At 46.1% G+C, this 14832-nt stretch overlaps 1 protein-coding gene across 4 annotated transcripts in view; it reads right to left on the bottom strand.

The window, feature by feature from the left end:
* CTNNA1 (catenin alpha 1) overlaps positions 1 to 14832 on the bottom strand; it is a 214242-nt gene that overhangs the window by 141345 nt on the left and 58065 nt on the right. For 3 of the 4 annotated variants that reach the window (XM_050962581.1, XM_050962580.1, XM_050962582.1), the window contains 2 exons: positions 6636 to 6728; positions 2245 to 2511 (listed from right to left, as the gene is read on the bottom strand). In XM_050962581.1, the coding sequence (XP_050818538.1) occupies positions 2245 to 2511; positions 6636 to 6728 (360 nt within the window). The remainder of the gene's footprint in view (positions 1 to 2244; positions 2512 to 6635; positions 6729 to 14832) is intronic. The other variant, XM_050962583.1, reaches the window with a different exon arrangement.

Genomic DNA, 14832 nt, shown 5'->3' with positions numbered 1-14832 from the left:
GTTTGAAAACCACTGGTATAAATGAACGCCTTTTCTCTTTCTCCCCCTTCTTCTAGTTGGAAATGAAGGGATGCAAAGGCCTCATCACAGCTATTCACACTGACTATACTGCAAGAGAAGACTCCCCAGCTCAGGGGTCCCCCAATATGGTTCTCCTGGGCACCATGGCGCCCGCCGGGGCGTCTAAGTGTGCCCGTGTACTGGCTGGTGGATGAGCATTCGCCGAAATGCCACCAACAAGCTGCATCATCCAGAGGTGTCGCCGCTGAAATGCCGCCAATTTTCGGTGGTATTTCGGTGGTAACGCCTCTGGATGACGCTGCTTGTCAGCAGCATTTCGGTGGCAACGCCTATGGATGTTGCTGCTTGTTGGTGGAATTTTGGCAGATGCTCGTCCGCAGCCACGGTCCTCCGTGGCTCGTTGTCTTGCGCCTGCCAGACAAAAAAGGTTGGGGACCACTCCCCTAGCTGAAGTCTGAGGGCCAGAAAGCCCAACCATGTAACACTTGAGCCACGTCTATTTAAGTTAGTAGAACAAAGTAAGTTAGGTACTTGGTCCTAGTAGAAACATCACACTAAACGATTTGAGCTAAATCGGCAAAGCCAAGGCTGAACTACAGCACAGTTCTACCATTACCATCTCCCCCAAACCTATTCTTATTATATAAAAGCATTCCATATTAAAAGCTTAATCATAAAATTTCATGTTAGTACTCAGAAGAGCCAGTCAAGATTGAGGATTCCATTTGGTTAAGTGTAGAACGGAAGACAGAGTCCAGAAGAGGATACAACCTAAAACATCTGTCTGGAAATTTCTCTGAAGCCTCTTTAACCATTGCTAACCCTGGTTCAGATGCACAAATATTAGCAACATTGGGAACCTTAGTGTAGATGGCTGACTCTGGCAAGCCATTTTCAGGTACTGTCAATTAAACTTACTCAGAACAACTATAATCAATATGGTACCAAAAGCAGCTGCTAGAGCCCGAAGTCTATATTAGGACTTCTAAATGTTGCAGACATTGGTTCAGCTGACCCAGCTACAGGTGGAGTTTTCTGTAAAAATTCCCTAGTGTAGGTAAAGCCTAGAGATTAAGAGATTTAATATACAAGCTAAGTGAGCAAGCTGGCTGCCACATGTCTATTGCATATTTATATATGCATTTGTTTTAGATTATTTTGTTTCCCTTTTTTTGGAGGGGTAGGAGAACAAGTGTTCAGAGAGGAGAGTGGGTTAAAGGAAAAAGAGGCAGGGCCAAAAAGGGAGAGTAACAGTTCCCAAAGTGAGGCAGGCTAGCTGAATAGTGGGAAGTGAGCGAGACTTAAAGACAGCTGTATTAAAATGTTTCCTAACTTAGGTTTTTATGAAGTGTATAACTAAAAACTTCTTTATTATTCAAAGATTATTGTAGCTACAGAAACCAAGACCAAGGCTACCATCAGTAATAGTTTTAAAGCTAATCTTGTAGCCCAAATAATCTCTCCAATAAGCATGCAATAAAGTATGTGATTGAGGTGATCTAGTAATACAAAAACAAGAACCAGTAAAACTACTTAATGAGTTTCCAGTAAAATTTCATCTCAATGCAACCAAATAGCACATCATGAGTCCTATCACTTGGACTTTTGGAACAGTAGTTTTTAACTAGTCTCTCAGAGCATTTGTGGCATACACCCCTCCTCCCTGAATAATCTCCAAACTGAACAATTCTCAAAGGTCGCGATACTTAGATTTTTCAGCAGAATGCTTGTGGCATTGTATTGAGAGCCCATGCTATTAATATACTACAATAATGTATTAGATAGTAGAGAATATTTACTGTCATGCTATACTGTATTAAATCATTAAAGCTATACTAAATTTCTAAATAATGACTAGAAGATATTGTGATTAAGTCTCTTTATTTTGTTTGCACAAGGCTAGCTTGCTCTGAATTTGGCAATTTACAAGTCTCCAGTCAGAATCAGTGTGGGTCTTGTGTGTATTTTACAGTCAACATAAATTCTAATTTTATTAATATCAACGTAATGGTTTTGATGATCACAAAAATAGGAGGCCTTCAATACGAAGTGATCTTTCAGATAGTATTAAAGTACAGTAGTCTCTATATATTGCTAACAGATTATCCTCCCTCAAAATACAATTTCATGGTTGTCAAAGTTACTCCCATGAACTTTTCTTGCCTTTAACTGATTTACAAGCAGATTTAAGCTATAGTTTTTCAAAAGAGGTTCAATACTTACATCAAAATTGTTAAGTGCATAAGCCAGCTCTCCCCCTCCACCCTGCTGTTGGGCAGCATCATCAGACGCTGTAGCTTGAGCTGCGTTTGAGATGCCTGTGACCGCCTGCTGCAGTTGTTTGTAAATCAAGTCCCTGTTGGCTTTGTAAGCTGCTACATCTGGGTGCTGCAGACAGGCCTGGGAAGCAGTGTAAAGTATAGGAATGTTCTTCTGCAGAATTCCTCTAGCTGCAGCCATCTGATCACGATGACCCACATCTTTCAATTCCTGCAAGGAAAACGTAATCAATAGTAAAAGACATTTCTGATACTCAGTATCTACATACTTTCCCCTGAAGAGAGGCACAGGAACAGGATCTTTGCTTAACACCTCAGGTAAGCAACATTACTTCCCACACATGCAATTAATAAAAATGTGGCTACCTTTAGAATAGTTGCAGAAAGACTGATGTTATGCAGCCATTCATAATCCTGCTTTCTAAAATTACAAGCTAAGATATTTATTACTTGACATAAGAGCAGATAATTGTTTTCGATGCTGACTGACAGATATGGCAATTTCCCGAACAAATCTTACTGAATTAATAGTAAGCACCTTATGAATTCACTGTATTAAAAATGCAAGTATGTATTGTATTATTGAAGGGTTGTATTTAACTTGAGGAAGAGAGCAGTAATGTCAACACTGGGAAGCACTGAGTTTCAAAAGACTTAAAATAATGGGTCAGGCAGGTGAGTGAGTTTCCAGGAAAGTTGAGGAGAACACTAACTACCCACTTCTGAAACCACCCTTTATCTGGCCGATTACCCATTCACAGTCTCTGCAGAGCAAAGATGCAAAAATCAGTTGGAGCGAGTCTCTAATTCATAGGAATGCTTGTTCTGAGCCAAGACAGTCATGAACTTGTATCCACAGAAAACCCCTTGCTGGAGCTTCTCTAGTAAACTTGTTAGCACGTGTGTAATTTAAAACAAAAACAAAAAACCTCTTGTTTTCTCTATAATGCTTTTATCTTAAGAATAAAATGTGCTTGCTTAGAGCTGTGTGATAACTGTACCAGTTACACTGTTCGCTTCTCTCCTCAGAGGATATAAAGCAGGCCTGCTTTAGGCAGTCCAGCTTTGCTGGGGAATTCACAGCGTAGTCAGGGATCTGTGCAGCCTCGAAATACTCCTGTCAAAAAGGAGAGAGATGCATCTCCCCACAAAAACAGGTGACTTGCTGAAGAGCTGGAAACTTAGAAGTGGGTGCCTCTGTAGGACCACGAGGGAAAAATACAGGTGCAATTGCCCTGACTTATGATACTGACACTAGACCTGGACATCATCCACCATATTGCATCGATTCCTAATGCTTAGGAAAGCTGATAAACTAACAGCAGGATGTAGTGGTTACATAGGCACTGGTTTTGGATTGTTAAGTGGCAACAGGCTGGAGTGACAAGTTTCATTTTCTTAACCTCACTCTACATTCAAATAATCACAGACTATTTCCTCTTAAAACTTCAAAAAGAGGTAACATTTATTCTTTTAGATTAGTGGTAAGAGCCAAACTAGTTTTTACTGCCAAGTGTGAGGGCCTATTAAATTCCAGCTACTTTCCTTTCCCAAGATGTGGACACATTTACTTATTATCTTTCACACAATAGCAGTGTATAAGCACAGAAGTCAAATTATAAATCTGAATTTTCAGTGTCTCAATCATTTATTCAAAGGCCATAAAGCTCTCACTTTTGGGTTTTTCATTTGTAATTTCAAGATGTTTTAAAGGACATACATTTGGTTCTTGAAACATTTTTGCTGTACATGAGCTTAAAAATCTTTTAAAGCAGTAATAAGTTTTTATAACAGCAACTTACAGAATACAAAGTCTTCCACTCTAAGCCACATTGAGCCAAACACCTTAGCATCGTAGTTAAATATTTCCCTTCTCCCTCCCTTCCCCAGCACTGAAGTTCACTAAAGACTCAAAGGGGGAAAAAAATCAGAGTGAAAAGCCATGTTTTATTTGAATTAATCTAAATTTATGGCCAACTACATTCCAAGAAAATGAGTCTGTACACTAGATATGGGAGTGAATTTTGCATTACATGTAATTGAGGTGAAAGGTCACTGGCGTACTAGTAATTGAAGCATTCTTTTCCAAAGGACAGAAGTAATAGCATTCAAAGAGAAAAACCAATGGAACATGAAAAAGGCATGTTTTCCTTCCATGAAAGAACAAGTAACTCGGGTAATAATGTCTCGCTCTTTCCTCTTGTGCATGTAGATTATGAAAGGTTCCCACTGCCACTGAATAAGCCAATAAATAATCCAGGATACGATCACAACATTTATTTAAAAACACACACGGGCACATAAATATTGGTCAAGTATCCAAAAGGTGCCATGCACATTTGTCAGGGACTATGGTTTAGGATCAGATTCTATTTTTAAATTCTCTGGCTGTACCAAAATCTATCAGATCATCCTTTGGTGTTTTCCTTTTATGCATGCACATAAGAAAGAATGGGAAGACTAGTCAACTCTGAATTGCATGAAGGAGGAATGTATTTGACTACTCAAGAAATGCCCTGTGTTTTCTTCAGTCTCATTTAAGAAGTTGTTTGGAGCATTTAAAATCTTCCCTGGGTGTTCAGATATTGAGTCTTTCCTCTCCCACATCCAGTCAGAGTGAATCCTGTCTGTCTCTCTAATCCAGTGGGTCTCAAAACTTCTTTATTGGCAACCCCTTTCACATAGCAAGCCTCTGAGTGCGACCTCCCTAACAAATTAAAACACTTTTTTATATATTTAACACCATTATAAACGCTGGAGGCAAGCGGGGTTTCGGGTGCAGGTAGACAGCTCGTGACCCCCTGAGGGGTCCTGACCCCCCAGTCTGAGAACCCCTGCTCTAATCTTTGCAGATATTTAGGCCTTGCCTACATTTAAAAGGGGTTGCTGGTATACCTATACTTGCAATGCCTCCCTAATGGAGATAGTTTCTTTGGCTTGTATCGTTTAAGCCAGTTTCCTGAATGAATAAGCTACAAGACTTTTTGCTGGTATAACTGCATCTACACCAGGGCTTTTGTTGACATAGTTATATTTCCTAAAAAAAACGGACCTTCCTCATTTAAGAGAAGTGATGTACAAACAGACTATCACTCCCCTGAAAGCTAAGGCATATCAGGGAAGCTAATAAAGAGATTACTGGCAATGAAAATAGATGTCTGCAGAGTAAGAGTGAAAATTATTACTATTAGAAAGTATTAGACATAGATAGAGCTACAGTGAATGGTAAGACAGATAACATACTACTCTTCCCTAAAAGGACAAATACAATGAAATAATCACTGCACTCCAGCTGTAAATATGACAAAAAAACCTAGTGATTTTAGTAGTAAGGCAGGTAGCTGCCATCAGCAGGCCAATAAGAAATAGTTTTTGTAGAACATTTTCCAGGCATTGGGCTGGAATGCATGCAGTGAGGGTGGGAAGTCTGCAACTGGAGTGATTTTCCTCCTCTTCTCTTTTAATGTTCAGGGAGGTAGCTGCATTCATTTTTTATTTCCTCCCATATATGGCAAAGGCACTCAGGGCATTGGATAGATGCTTTTTTAATGTCTACACACACTTAAATGAAACAGTCAGAGGCAGGAAGCTTTTCAATTTGCTGGAAAAATAAGCAATTATGCCCAATGAACTTTGTTAGCCTCATACAGAATTCATACATCTATTCCCCAAAACAGCTACTAATTTTTTTCTGGAAAGTTTATTAGTTTTACTAACACCTACAATTACAACTTCCCTCTCTACATTTATACTATATCTTTGACTTAAGTAAATGCAGAGTACAAAGCAGTTCCTATCCTGGGCTCTACAGGTACAGGCCTTAAACCAATTTGTAACTCTTTACAAAGTCTCTCCCCAAACTAGAGTAAAAAAAAACATAACAAAAAAAGATTCCCCATTCTTCCGAACACGTGCATTTATGATCCCCCAAGACTAGGTCAATGGACAGACTAGGGATGTAAAAGGTTAATCCTGGGACAGGCCGCCCTGGCTGCCGCAACTAGACAATATTTTTAATTGTTTAAGTGGTTAACTGTTTAACCAGTATTTACATCCCTAAGGCAGACCTTGCAGCATGCCCTGAAGGCCAACCAATTTAGGTTATTTTGGACTACATACAGAGGAAGTGGGGTGGGCTCTAGCTCAAGCACCTTCACTGACTGTGGCGGTGGCAGCAGTATGGCAAAGGAAGGAAAACACCTCAGGTAAATCAGTCCCAAGCCATCATTTATTAGAGTTTCCATGGCTTCTAGGCAGCACCTAGAGCAGAGGGTGCATTTCTATGTTAGAAGCAAAACTTCAAAATTCCACCACCCATAGAAAGCCAGTACAGACCAGCTTCAGTTTCCATGCTGATTTAAAGGGGTTTTCCCATGTAGACAGTGTTGCAGGAATCTGGGTTTGAGGTGATAGCAGCAAGGTCTGCATCTGAAAGAATTTCCAAACCAGAGTGAAGAGGTACTAAAATCTTTACACTGCTACCAAGTGGTTGCTTAACAGCATTTTCTAGATTGCTACCTTTAATACTTGATGGGCACAAAAAACAATGAAAGAGGGCATATAATGCTTGATGTATGCTCTAGCAACCACCTCACCTCAGTTTTATTTAGATTGAGCTTCCACCAGCTAGCTCTCATCCATGCCTTGTTTCATCTACCAGCTAGCTCTCATCCATGCCTTGTTTCATCTAGACACTAAGCCAGTGGCTACAATTTACAGCTAATTTTGATTTAGCTATGCCTGCATGAGTTTTCCCCAAACACTCTTTCTGAAGTATGACCATTATAAATAGGAGGTCCAATATTTGCGAGCATCTTTCATATGAGGGAACTTAATGCAGTTTATGAAAGGCAAAACATACTAAAATCAATGAAGTTAGCTACCAATTAAGCACTACTCTCAGTGGAAGAAATTAAAACAGTGATCAGCCTCGTATCATAGTTTCTATTCCCAGCTCCGCCATTATCTTGTTAAGTTCAGAGTCCCAAAGCTCTAGTCACATCATGCTCAGAGGGACAATAAGCACCTGACAGAGAAATATTAAGTTTAATAGCAATACCTTACAGCAAAGAGGAAGGTGAAGTAAACATGCCAAGCAGAAATTTAAGAGAGATAGGTAATACTGAAGCCAAGTAAGATGTATAACTAAGCGGAGGAGGCATTATGAGCACAAACATTGCTCTTGTGGCAGAAGATAAACCTTTTACATAGCAGATTGTGTAGCAACACAAACCCCCACCTATTTCAACTGCATAATAGATATACACACTGTTTTCAGGCAAATGTCTTGCACTTCACTAATTACTTCTTTAAAACATGCAGTATCCAATTGTCTATTCATATAAAGGAAGCTAGAATAAGAGTGTCAGCGATATGCTACAAGTTTTACTTCATACAAATAGCATGAATACTAATGCAATAGTTAATTTAGAAAGACCACGCCATTTCAAACTAAAAAAAAAAAAAAAAAAAAAAAAAAAAAAGACTATTCACCCATCTTTACTTTTCAATGTAAAAGACGGTTACTCACCTTTGTAACTGTTGTTCTTCGAGATGTGTTGCTTGTATCCATTCCAGTGAGGTGTGCACCCACCACATGCACGTTCGTCGGAAGATTTTTACCTTACCAATACTTGGTGGGTCAGCTGGGTCTCCCCCTAGAGTGGTGCCACCATGGCGCCGGATACATACCCCTGCTGACCCAACCGCTCCTCAGTTCCTTCTTGCCAGCTACTCCGACAGTGGGGAAGGAGGGCGGGTTTGGAATGGATATGAGCAACACATCTCGAAGAACAACAGTTACAAAGGTGAGTAACCACCTTTTCTTCTTCGAGTGCTTGCTCATATCCATTCCAGTAAGGTGATTCCCAAGCCTTACCCAGGCGGTGGGGTCGGAGTGAGATGTCGCAGAGTGTAATACTGCGGAGCCAAAGGCTGCGTCATCTCTGGGACTGCTGAACCAGGGCATAGTGAGAGGCGAAGGTATGGACCGAGGACCAGGTAGCTGTGCGACATATCTCGTGGATGGGCACATGAGCCAGGAAGGCAGCAGATGAAGCGTGAGCCCTGATAGAGCGCACAGTGACGTGGTCGAGGGGATACGAGCCAAGTCGTAACAGGTGCGGATGCACGATGTCACCCAGGATGAAATCTTCTGTGAGGAAACGGGTAGGCCCTTCATACGCTCTGCCACCACGATGAAGAGTTGGGGTGTTCTGTAGAAGGGCTTTGTCCGCTCGATACAAAAAGCGAGTGCTCTACGGACGTCTAGGGAGTGCAATTGTTGCTCCCTGCACGATGAATGTGGCTTCGGGAAGAAGATCGGAAGGAAGATCTCCTGGCTAACATGGAAGGCCGATACCATTTTGGGGAGAAAGGTCGGATGTGGTCACAACTGCACCTTGTCCTTGTGGAACACAGTATATGGAGGGTCCGCTGTGAGAGCCCGAAGCTCAGAAACTCGTCTTGCTGATGTGATGGCTACGAGGAAAGCGGTTTTCCAGGACAGGTACAGAAGGGAGCAAGTTGCTAACGGCTCAAATGGGGCCGACATAAGTCTGATAAGAACCAGGTTGAGGTCCCAGGTTGGGATGGGGCGGCGTACCTGGGAGTATACGCACTCCAAGCCCTTGAGGAATCAAGATACCATAGGATGTGAAAACACTGAGCAGCCATTCTCCCCTGGGTGGAAGGTAGAGATGGCCGCCAAGTGTACCCTCAGTGATGATACCGCTAGGCCCTGCTGTTTAAAAGACCAGAGGTAGTCCAAAATGGTGGGGATCAAGACCTCTGCGGGAAGAATGTTCTGCTCTCTGCACCAGCATGAGAAACGCTTCCACTTGGCCAAATATATGTTGATCTAGTGGAAGGCTTTCTGCTACTCAAGAGTACTTGTTGCACTGGGGCAGAGCAATGCAACTCAGACTGGGTCAACCATTTAGGAGCCATGCCGTGAGATGGAGGGACTACAGATCTGGGTGGTGAAGTTTGCCGTGTTCCTGAGTTATCAGGTCCAGGTGAAGAGGTAGAGGGACGGGGTTGGCTATTGACAGGTCGAGCAACATGGTGTACCAGTGCTGCCTGGGCCATGCTGGAGTGAGCATGATCAAGCGGGCTCTGTCCCTGCGTACTTTCAGAAGGACCCTGTGGACGAGCAGGAATGGTGGAAAAGCGTAGAGCAGGTGAGTCGTCCATGGTATCAGGAAAGCGTCCGCTATCGAACCCTGGGAGAGGCCTTGAAAGGAACAGAATATCTGGCATTTCCTGTTCTCACAGGACGCAAAGAGGTCTACACAGGGAAATCCCCACTTCCGGAAGACCGAAAGAATAACGTCCGTGTGAGGCGACCACTCGCAAGAAAGGAAGATCTGCTGAGGTGATCCGCCAGAGTGTTTTGAACCCGTGGGAGAAAAAAGACGCTATGAGGTCTATAGAGTGGGTTATACAAAAGTCCCAGAGTCGTATGGCTTCCTGACAAAGGGTCGAGGGCCTTGTCCCACCCTGTTTGTTTATATAGTACATGGCTGTTGTGTTGTCTCTGAATATTGACACACAACGGCCTTGCAAGTGCTGCTGAAATGCCTGGCACGCAAGGCGGACTGCTCTCAGCTCCCGGACATTGATGTGCAAGGCCAGCTCCTGAGATGACAAAAGGCTTTGAGTGCGTAGATGCCCGAGATGAGCACCCCAGCCGAGAGATGACGCGTCCGTCGTCAGGGACATAGAGGGCTGGGGCGGATGGAACGGCAGGCCTGCACACACCAGGGACGGGGTCAGCCACCATTCGAAGGAGCCTAGGATGCTCGGGGGAATGGTGACTATCATGTCTATGGCATCTCTGCCTGGTCGGTATGGTGACTTGAGCCACAATTGGAGGGAACAGAGGCGCAGTCTGGCATGTTTTGTCACAAACGTGCAGGCCGCCATATGACCCAGGAGACAGAGGCAAGTGCGAACCGAAGTCAACGGAACAGCTTGCAGGCTCTGGACAATGGCCACCATTGCCTGGAACTGGGGCAGCGGTAAGCAGGCTCTGGCGAGATTGGAGTCCAGGGTGGCGCCAATAAAGTCTATTCTCTGAGTGGGAATCGGAGTGGAATTTTCTGCACTGATCATCAGGCCTAGATGTAGGAAAAGGTCCTTGACAATGCCGACATGATGGGTGACTTTGCCTCGGAGGTCCCTCTGATGAGCCAGTCGTCTAGATACGGAAAAATGTGTATCCGACAGCGGCGGAGGTGGGCGGTGACTACAGCCATGCATTTCGTTAATACTCTTGGGGCTGTAGAGAGGCCGAACGGTAGGACCGCGAACTGAAAATGTTGGCGGTTGGCTACGAACCTGAGGTACCTCCTGTGAGGAGGGTAGATAGCTGTGTGAAAATACGAATCTTTCATGTTGAGGGCAGCATACCAGTCTCCAGGATCCAGGGATAGGATGATGGTCCCCAGGGATACAATGCAGAACTTCAACTTTATCATGAATTTGTTGAGTTCCCGCAGATCCAGGATACATCTGAGACCCCACTTTGCCTTGGGTATTAGGAAGTAATGGTAGTAAAACCCCGTGCCCCTTTCGTGTTTTGGCACCTCCTCTATGGCTCCTTTGGCAATGAATGTCTGCACCTCCTGAAGGAGGAATTGCTCGTGAGAGGGGTCCCTGAAGAGGGACGAGGAAGGTGGGTGGAAAAGGGGGCGTGAAATAAATTGGAGGTGGTACCGAGATTCCAGCGTGCGTAAGACCCAGCGATCTGACATTACCTGGGACCACGCAGGGAGGAAAAGGGAGAGGCAGTTGGATAAAGGAGGGAACAGATCCTTTAACGAAACTGGTACATCGTCCTCGGGCGCACCTTCAAAAAGGTGGGTTTTGGCCTTGTGGGTGGTTTGGAGGGGCCTTGATTCTGGCCCCCTTGGGTGCCTGACTGCCTCCGACAACCGGTTCTACCCCGCCTTCTGGTAAAGTCCTGTCTCTGTCTGGGCTGAGGGTAAGAGCAGTGTGGCTGGGGGCGGAAGGGCCTGTGCTGAGTCACTGGTGTGTGCATGCCTAGTGAGCGCATAATGACCCTGTTATCTTTTAGGCTTTGCAGCCCAGGGTCTGTCTTTTCGGAGAAGAGGCCTTGCCCTTCAAAGGGGAGGTCCTGGATTGTATGCTGGAGGTCCGGTGGAAGGCCTGAGACTTGCAGCCATGAGATACGTCTCACAGTAACTCCGGAGGCTAGGGTCCTGGCTGCAGAGTCCGCTGCATCCAAGGAAGCCTGGAGGGAAGTTCTAGCCACCTTTTTCCCTTCATCCAGAAGGGCCGCAGATTCCTGCCAGGAGTCTTGCAGGAGCAACTCCTTAAACTTGTCTGCCGCCACCCAGGTATTATAGTTATAGCGGCTAAGGAGGGCTTGCTGATTAGCCATGCGGAGTTGGAGCGCCCCTGCAGAGTAGACTTTGTGCCCCAGCAAGTCCATGCGCCTCGCGTCCTTTGATGTCGGGGCTGGGGCCTGCTGGCCATGGCATTCTCTCTCATTGACCGACTGGACAACGAGGGAGCAGGGAGGAGGAGGGACATATAAGTATTCGTAGTCCTTGGAGGGCACCATATATTTACGTTCCACTCCCCTGGCAGCAGGTGGGATAGAGGCCGGAGACTGCCAGATCGTGTTGGCATTGGGCTGGATCATCCGGATAAATGGGAGGGCCACTCTCGTGGGGGCCTCAGATAAAATGTCCACCACTGGGTCCTCTACCTCCGGGACCTCCTCAACTTGCAAGTTCATATTTAGTGCCATACGCCTGAGGAGGTCCTGGTGGGCCCTCAGGTCAATTGGCAGAGGGCTTACAGATGATGTTGCGGCTACCGCCTCGTCAGGGGATGATGATGAGGAGAGACTAGGGACAAGTGGGTCAGTTGAGGCATCTTCTTGGTGGCCAGCCTCTGTGTCCCTTGGGATCTGGGAGTCCTGTGGCTGGACCGGAACTTCCTCCGAAGTAGAAGGAGGGCAGCTTATAGTGGCTTCCAGCATCCGGTGCTCCGATGTGGCAGAGCGAGATGGGCCTGGATGTGCACCTTGGGCCTGATGATATGACCAAGGTGTCCAAAATGCCCACTGGTGAGGGCCATGATCTTGGGCCTGGGGCTCATGGAATATCCTGGCAGGCACATCAGAGTCTCTGTCCTGGGCGTATGAACTGTCTGCCTGCGAAGACACAGACGGGTGCTGGGATGGCCAGGGAGGAGCTGAAAGACCCTGGTAAGAGTCCTTCTCTCTCGCCACTGCTGATCTCCTCGGCACCGGGGATCAGCACCTGGAGCCATACCGGTACCAAGAACGAGATCAGCACCTGCGACCTACACGGTGCCGGGAGGTCGACCTGGATCTCGAAGGTCTGAGTCAGGAACGGCTGAGAGAGTCCCGGTGCCGGGAGCTGAAGCGGTACCGAGAGTACCGAGCCGGAGGCCGAGACGTCAATCTATGCCACTTAGGAAGGAACAATCAGTTTCACACATACAGAATGGGAAGAGACTGTCTAGGAAGGAGTATGGCAGAAAGAGATCTAGAAGGAACAATCAGTTTCACACATACAGAATGGGAAGAGACTGTCTAGGAAGGAGTATGGCAGAAAGAGATCTAGGGGTCATAGTAGACCACAAGCTTAATATGAGTCAACAGTGTGATACTGTTGCAAAAAAAGCAAACGTGATTCTGGGATGCATTAAACAGGTGTGTTGTAAACAAGACAAGAGAAGTCATTATTCCGCTTTACTCTGCGCTGGTTAGGCCTCAACCGGAATATTGTGTCCAGTTCTGGGCACCGCATTTCAAGAAAGATGTGGAAAAATTGGAGAGGGTCCAGAGAAGAGCAACAAGAATGATTAAAGGTCTTGAGAATATGACCTATGAAGGAAGGCTGAAGGAATTGGGTTTATTTAGTTTGGAAAAGAGAAGACTGAGAGGGGACATGATAGCAGTTTTCAGGTATCTAAAAGGGTGTCATCAGGAGGAGGGAGAAAACTTGTTCACCTTAGCCTCCAATGATAGAACAAGAAGCAATGGGCTTAAACTGCAGCAAGGGAGATTCAGGTTGGACATTAGGAAAAGTTCTTAACTGTCAGGGTAGTTAAACACTGGAATAGATTGCCTAGGGAAGTTGTGGAATCTCCATCTCTGGAGATATTTAAGAGTAGGTTAGATAAATATCTATTAGGGATGGTCTAGACAGTATTTGGTCCTGCCATGAGGGCAGGGGACTGGACTCGATGACCTCTCAAGGTCCCTTCCAGTCCTAGAGTCTATGAGTACGACCGGTACCGAAGAGGCGAGCGGTGCCGGGACTGCGAGCGGCGTCGAGAACGTGATCGTCGATGGGACCGTGAACGGCATCGGGACCTGGATCGTGATCGGTGCCGATCTGCAGGGGCCAATGAAGGAGGTCTCATTAGGGCTGGCTTGCCTATCGAGTGTAATACCCGCACTGGCGGTGCCGGAGGTTGAGGCAGGACAGACTCCGTCATAGCTATGAGGTCGCTGGCTGTGGAGAATGTCTCTGGTGTAGAGGGGACCTAAGCTCAACCACAGGCCTCGGCAAGGAGCTCAGGGACCAGACTCGACGGCCCCCGTGGGACCGGAGTCAACGGTACCGCAGCAGTTGGTGCTGTGGCAGGTATAGGAGCTGGGCGGTCCGACGGAGGCTGCGTCTGCGGTGCAGAGGACACAGAGATAGTGGAGGACTTCCATCTCGTCAGTTTCGGGGAGAGAGATCGGTGCCGAGCAGATCCCTGCGCCGGAGATGGCTGGTGCCGCGGCGTGTTAGCGGTGCCGGCATGGTCTGGAGCTGGAGGAGCGCTTCTAGCAGAGTGCTCAGCGCTCGGTGCCGAGGGTGGAGGGTTCAGAGCTGCCTCCATGAGGAGATTCTGTAGGCGAAAGTCTCTCCTCTTTCTTCGTCCTCGGCTTAAATGCCTTGCAAATACGGCACTTATCTGTAATGTGCGATTCCCCGAGGCACTTAAGACAGGAGTCATGGGGATCTCCCGTAGGCATCGGCTTGTGACAGGTCGAGCAAGGTTTGAATCCCGGTGAACCGAGCATGGGCCCCGGCACCGGGTGCGGGGAAGGGGCTAATGCCCAAACCCCGCTTAACTATATATACACTAACTAAAAGAACTATCAAACTAACTGAAATTATATAAATTCCAACTATATACAACAAAGATATCGAAGAAACTATGAGTAGCTAGGGAAGTGGAGGAGAGCTAAGCCGCGCTCCACTGTTCCAACGACCGACATGGGCGATAAGAAGGAACTGAGGAGCGGTTGGGTCTGCAGGGGTATATATCCAGCGCCATGGTGGCACCACTCCAGGGGGCGACCCAGCCGACCTACCGAGTGTTGCTAGGGTAAAAATCTTCCGACGAACGTGCACGCGGTGCGCGCACACCTAACTGGAATGGATATGAGCAAGCATCCGAAGAAGAACTGACATTTACTCATCTATAGGAATGAGTCATGACAGCAAAAGCATTAAGCAAAACAAATCGACACACA

This window comes from Gopherus flavomarginatus, chromosome 7 (assembly GCF_025201925.1).
Source record: "Gopherus flavomarginatus isolate rGopFla2 chromosome 7, rGopFla2.mat.asm, whole genome shotgun sequence".
Taxonomy (NCBI): Eukaryota; Metazoa; Chordata; order Testudines; family Testudinidae; genus Gopherus; species Gopherus flavomarginatus.
The sequence above is the reverse complement of the archived record's forward strand: the minus strand, read 5'-3'. Positions and strand labels throughout refer to the sequence as shown.